The 6,507-nt window shown below is 53.0% G+C and overlaps 1 protein-coding gene across 1 annotated transcript in view; it reads left to right on the plus strand.

Annotated features, from left to right (window-relative positions):
* GTF2IRD1 (GTF2I repeat domain containing 1) overlaps positions 1-4,821 on the plus strand; it is a 45,022-nt gene extending 40,201 nt beyond the window's left edge. The window contains exons 24-27 of the mRNA XM_010075058.1: positions 1,909-2,101; positions 2,696-2,733; positions 3,682-3,818; positions 4,570-4,821. Coding sequence (XP_010073360.1) covers positions 1,909-2,101; positions 2,696-2,733; positions 3,682-3,818; positions 4,570-4,644 — 443 coding nt within the window. The 3' untranslated portion in view covers positions 4,645-4,821. The remainder of the gene's footprint in view (positions 1-1,908; positions 2,102-2,695; positions 2,734-3,681; positions 3,819-4,569) is intronic.
* Positions 4,822-6,507: the final 1,686 nt, after the last annotated feature.

The following is a 6,507-nucleotide window of genomic DNA, read 5'->3' on the forward strand; positions in this document are numbered from 1 at the left end:
AAACTGGAAAAGGGTAGATTGCCCCATCCCTGGAAGGGTTCAAGGCCAGGCTGGATGAGGCTTTGGGCAACCTGGGCTAGTGGGAGGTGTCCCTGCCCATGGCAGGGGGGTGGAACAAGATCATCTTGAAGGTCCCTTCCAGTCCAAACCATTCTGTGATTCTATGAAAAGCTTGCTGGAGCCGCAGTGGAAAAGGAGGTCAGGAGAGTGAAGAAGAGCTGAAAATACTGTTTACAGGCTCCTTGCACTGCAGAGCAAACCCCACCTTCCAGCCAGTGCTGGGAAAAGGCGCAGCAGGAACGGCAGCGGGGTGGCGGGAGCACAGGAGCCAGCCTCAGGATGCTCAGCCCCAGCGGTGTCACCCCCTCCACGCCACAGCTCTGGCTGCCACTGCTTGTGGCTGTCCCCTCGCCAGCTTTGGGGCACAGCTTGTGTGAGTGCCGGGCGGTTATTTGTCACCCTGTGACTCCCCAGGGCTGCATGGCCAGGCCACGGTGGCTCGGTGGCACCCCACCACTTTGTCACAGTGTCTTACCTCCCTCCTCAGAATAATCGCCTGAAGGAGAAGAAAAATAGCCAAAATGATAGCAAAGCGGGGGAGGGACTGCATTCCCCTCCTTCCTCAAGTCTCCCCTTGCCAAGGCTGCTCCAGCAAACCCTCTTTATTTTGGGGTGCTGCTGCAAGGAAAACCAGAGATGTGGCTACAGTGTGTGCAGGTTTGAGGGCTGCAGGTAGGCAAGGCAAGAGCAGGCTCGTGCAATGAGGACCAGCACGGGAGGAGAGGGATGTTCGCTGCTCCCTACTGTGCACTAAAGGGGTACCCAGAGAGGTTCTGCAGCAGGTTTAAATCACGCCAAAGGAAGTCTTTTTAGTGCAGTGAGGAATGAAATGGTGGCATTGCCCTGCTATAGGATATTGTGGAGGCTAAAGGGATAAAGCGAATCAAAAAAATGGGCAGCAGCGATGTGCTGTGATGATGAGCAATGGGTGTCGTTTCCACCCCAGTGACCCCCAAACCTGCTGACAGCTGGAGACAAGAGGCGATGGGAAGATCTCTCCCATTTGCCCTTGCTCTGAAGCTGTCTCCCACCCTGCTGCTGCTGGCCCAGCCCTGGGCTGGTGCAAGCGTGGCCATGGCTTGATGTCCTTCTTGCGTTGGTGGTCCCAGAGCTGGGTGCAGCACTGCAGGGGGGTCTCATCAGAGCAGAGCAGAGGGGGACAATCCCCTCCTCGCCCTGCTGCTCACGCTGCTGGGGATGCCCCCAGGACACGGTTGGTTTCTGGGCTGCCAGCACACATTGCTGGGTCAAGTTCAGCTTCTCATCACCCAACCCCCCCAAGTCCTTCTCCTCAGGGCTGCTCTCCATCCATTCCCCTCCCAGCCTGTGTTTGTGCTTGGGATTGCCCCGACCCACGTGCAGGACCTTGCGCTTGGCCTTGTTGAACTCCATGAGGTTCGCACAGTCCCACCTCTCCAGCCTGTCCAGGTCCCTCTGGATGGCATCCCTTCCCTTCAGCGTGTCCATCACACCACACAGCTTGGTGTCGTTGGCAAACTTGCTGAGGATGCACTCGATCCCACTGTCCATGTCTCCGACAAAGATGTTCAATAGCACCAGTACCGGTACCAATCCCTGAGGAACACCACTCGACACTGGTCTCCATTCAGACATTGAGCTGTTGACCACAGCTCTCTGAGTGCGACCATCCAGACAATTCCTTATCCAGCGGGTGGTCCATCCATCAAATCCATATTTTTCCAATTTGGCCACCAGGATGTTGAGCGTTGGGCATCACGGCAGCTGTGCCTTCCCAAAGTCCTCACAGGGCTCATGGTCCTTTGGTGGGTTGGATCCAGAGCCCTGTGGGGTAAAGCTGGTGCATTGTCCTCTGCTCTGCTGTTACAGGAGAGGCTCTGGGCTTGAACCGGCCCGTTATGGTGCCCTATAAACTCATCAGGGACAGTCCTGATGCTGTGGAGGTGACCGGCCTGCCAGACGATATCCCTTTCAGAAACCCCAACACCTACGACATCCATCGGCTGGAGAAGATCCTGAAGGCACGAGAGAGCATCCGGATGGTGATTATAAACCAGATCCAGTAAGTTCCCCCAGCTCTGTGACCAGGGAAGGTTTCTGTTGGTTAAGCGTTGCCCCTCCAGCCGCCAGCGGGGTAAGTCACCGCAGGGCCACCACAGTGGGGCCATGCCACCACATACCCATGGAGGACCCGCTCTGTCCCCAGCACCTGCTGTCCTGTGCCCCATGGAGGAGCTGGGCCATGAGTAGACACAGCAAAGCGTTCACGGGGACAGTTTATCCCCTCTTTGTTGTGCAGTTTGAGATGACATGTCGATGTGGTGCTTCAGGCTGTGGTTAGCAGGTTGGGTGGTGTTGGGTTGACGGTTGGACTTGATGATCCTTGAGGTCTTTTCCAACCTCCATGATTCTATGATTCTATGATGATGCTGGGAAGGGGCGTGACGTGGGGGCAAATTGTGGGACAGCTCAGAGACCCCTCTGAGGGATTTCGGGATGATTCCCTGAAATGGGGACGGGAGGCTCCGTGTCCCATCTCCGCACAGGGGGGTGTCGGAGGAGGCAGCTCAGGGTCTGGGCTGGGTCCCAGCACGGGCAGGAGCGTGGGGGAGAACCGACAGCGTCCACCTGCTCTCAGCCCTTTTCTCCTCCACAGGCCGTTTGCTGAAATCTGCGCCGAGGCCAAACAAACAGGTAAGGGGAGGGCTGAGAAATAACCGGGGCTTTCCCTGCCCCGTGGCAGAGAGAATGCACGGGGAAGACAGATGGGGGTCATGGTGGGGAGGCGTTCGAAGCTCCCGCATCACCAGGGGAGGCTGGGGAGAAGATCCGACCTGGAAAAAGAAAAGTCAGGCTCAGTGGCTGGTCAGGAACAAACCGTCCTCTTCGACGGCTCCACTTCTGTGAGCTGCGGGGAGACAGGGCTCTTAGACTCAACCTTTCAGCATATTCTGGAGGGTTTGATTATTTATCCCTTTCACATTAGCAACTGACTCACCGTGAGCGATTCATTCCCCAGTTAAAGCCCTTAATTCGAGCCATCCTTTAGCAGTTGAGCTTCTAAGGAAACAAGGTTTCTGTGTCGCTGGGAATGCGTTTCTTTCCCTGTCCCATCCTCCCCATAACTCCCAGCCTGTTTTAATCAAATGTGTCAGAATTAGGAGCCCCAGAGATAATTAGGATCCTGTTAGTTTTAGGAAAATAGGTGGCCAGGTAGAGAAGGGAGATCTGGCAAGTGAGAGCGTGCTTGCAATGGGAAGTAACAAGAGATGCACGAGAACCTTTATAGATGGAGATATATAGGGGTACATCATAGATGCAGATATATAGGGGCATATCATCATCACAGCTGGCACCTTCCTGCCCCCAGAGCATCCAGGATGGACACAGGTCCGTGGGATGTGGGGCTCTGTGAGTGCTGAACTTTGGGATTCACGTATTTCGGGGATTTTCTTTGCTGGTGCCTGAGGAAAGCTGGCAGCTCCGTGCCAGGTCACAGAGGCCAAGCCCATGTCACCAGCAGTGGCACAGCCATGGGGGGATGCTCAGCAGGAGGTGAGGTTGGGGCGGTGGGATGTGTCCCCACATTTAGGGACCGCTCACAGAGCTCGGCCACCTCACACCTTCCCTCTCTCCCTGCAGAGAAAGACACCAGCGTTCCCAAACGGAAGCGGAAGAGGATCTCCGAAGGGAACTCGGTATCTTCCTCTTCCTCATCTTCCTCTTCCTCCTCTTCCAATATGGAGTCTACATCATCAACAAATCAGATCTCACTTGTGGTAAAGCCTTCCAGATATTAGGGGGGTTACTGCCTACCTATCTTTCTGCTTCAGGATGCTGCTCTCTGCTCTCCTCGACCCAGCACCACCTCCCTCCGCCTCACACACACTATAACGTGTGACATAAAATGGCACGAGCAGGTTTGGCACAGGAGGGGACGCAGCTTTGGGGCTGGCTTTTCTCCTGCTGGGTTCGTCTGGTGAGGAGGGTCGGCGGAGCAAAGCGCCCGCCGCCCCTCGGGACTGTCCCTCGTCAATCCTTGGGGCGATGCTCAGCGCACGGTGTTTGCAGGAACCACACGGGAGAGCAGCCTGAGCAAATCCCCCAAGCCCACTGGGTTAAAACCCTGGTGCTGGTGGTGTCACCGCAGCCCTGTGGCACTTCTCAGCACTCCAGCTCCATCCTGGGAGCAATGCAGAGCTCCGGCGTGCATCCAAACTGCAAAAATAGGAAACAAAATCAGGGAGATGCATCCAACTGCTCTCTCTCAGGGCTTGGCTTTGGTTGTGGGTGATACCAAATGCTTTTAAAAAAATTTAAAAAAAAGTGCAAGAGAAGTATAAACTTGGAAGGTTTTTCTTTTGTCAGGTTTGCCGGTGGTGTTTTGGTTTGGGGTTGGTTCTTTTGTCTTATTTGGAAAGTGGGAGCAACAGCCCGTGTTGGAACATGTCAGAGATTTGATGTATGCGTGGTTTTGTGTTGTGCCCTAACAGAGACTTTTGCCTTCTTTTTTCTCTCCCTCTCTTTCAGCAATGGCCCATGAACATGTACATGTTAGACTATGGTGGTCTAAACGTCCAGATCCCAGGACCTATTAACTATTAGACCTCAGTACCGAATCAGAACCTCAAATGAAAGAATAAATAAATAAATGTAATTTATGTAAAAAGTGTATATTCCAATATGTATCAATGCCTTTTAGTTTTTCCAATGATTTTTACACTATATTCCTGCCATCAAGGCCTTTTTAAATAAAAATAAAATGTTGCCTTGCTCTTAAAAGTACTTATTTTCTTACATATATTATTGATAAACAGCATTTCTAGGTCAGAGTAAGTGCAGGAGGGCACCCCTGGACAGCCCTCGTCGTGCTTTGCCTGCTCAATAAAATCCTTCGTGTCTCCAGTGCTTGAAACCAAGAGGTTTGAAACGTTTTAATGCTTTGTTTGCCGCTGATGTCTTCAATTCAGATCCAAGGCATCAAAGTTACCTGCAGAGCTGCAGGAGGAGCGGTACCCGACTGCACCGGTGACACACAAGGGAACCAGAGCATCAGAAACCTGCACTCGGGTGTCCTGTCAGCTGTGGAGCAGGAGCAAGTTTGGATGATGCGGGAAGGGGGTTTCAGACCCCTCCCCAATGAGCAAAATCCCCCCCAAGCCCTCTCATGTCTGGCCTCCTGCCACCTCAGCCTTGGAAAGGCACAGAAGGGATTTCGGTTGTGTGCATTTAACCAGGAAAAGATTTTCATCCAGTGAAATTCTTCCCTATTTCTGATTTTCTAAGAGGCTCTGATGCTTTAGGGGGAAAAGCTCCTGCAGTAAGTATGGGCTGATCCCCCTGATACTCCCCTGGTTCCGTAACACTGGACCGAGAGCTGCGCATGGTGTTGCTGAGAGCATCCGGGGAGCCCCTGGGCTCCTCTGTGCACCTTGGGCTGCTTTGCCCCATGGAGGAACCAACCCAGTAAATGGAGAGATGTTATTGGAAATTGCTGCTATTTTTACTTTCACTCCACTTGTGGAGTTTGGAGTAACAGTGCCAACCGTTACTGCTGACCGCCACAGGGATTTAACTTGTGCTTTGCGTCCGCTGAGAGCTGTGCGGGAGGCATAAGAAGCCAGCAAGAAGAAACATCCCGGCTTGTGAGTAGGTAAATGCAGCCCAGCACGAAGCCCCAGTGAGGCGAGGTGCCCTGGGGCTCATGGCTTTGGCGTCGTCCCAAGCAGCAGTGTCACCATGGGGTGACTATTGCTGAGCATCCTCCAGGCTGCAGAATGGCTCGCAGCCTTTTACCAGAGCAAACCTCCCCGGAAAGCAGGCTGGACCGTGGTGGATGCAGGATGAAAGTCTCTCGTGGCAGCTTTTCTGAGTGTAACATGCTGCTTTATTTGTTTTGTGGGATTTGGGTCTGCTCGAATCCTGGACTTTTCAAGCCACCGGAGGGTTTCGATGATGAGCAGAAGTGTTTCAAGGCAGCTGCAGTTTTATTCCCTGGCTCTGGACTTGCGTTTGCTGTGGAGTTAGATGCAAATGATCCCATGAGATAATAACGGCCCAAACAAGGGTAGGAGATGGCACGAAGGCAGCAGCTGAAAGAAGGGCGAAGATCTGTCTCGGTGACCCCAATTAGAAACACAGTTTGACATCTGAGCGGTTGGCACAAAAATCTAAAGTCTTTCATGTTCCTGCCTGATGCTCACAGCCATGGCATCTCCAATTAGGAAACAAAGAAACATGATCCAGAGGTAAAAATACAATTTTCTTTTCCAAAATGTCTGCAAGGGGCTCATCCCCAGATCAAACCCCACCGAGTCGGTGTCTCCCAAAAGGGATTAGAGTTTGACTTTTCAGGGTTTTTGCCATTAAAAAAAAAAGGTCTGATGCCACAGCATTGAAAGCAGCAGCAGCGCGGTTCGGTGACAAGGGGAGATGTTGGAGGCTGCCCCAGGTCTGCTGCCGGTCCCA

The sequence above is a fragment of the Pterocles gutturalis genome, unplaced genomic scaffold (genome assembly GCF_000699245.1).
Source record: "Pterocles gutturalis isolate BGI_N339 unplaced genomic scaffold, ASM69924v1 scaffold2037, whole genome shotgun sequence".
Taxonomy (NCBI): Eukaryota; Metazoa; Chordata; class Aves; order Pterocliformes; family Pteroclidae; genus Pterocles; species Pterocles gutturalis.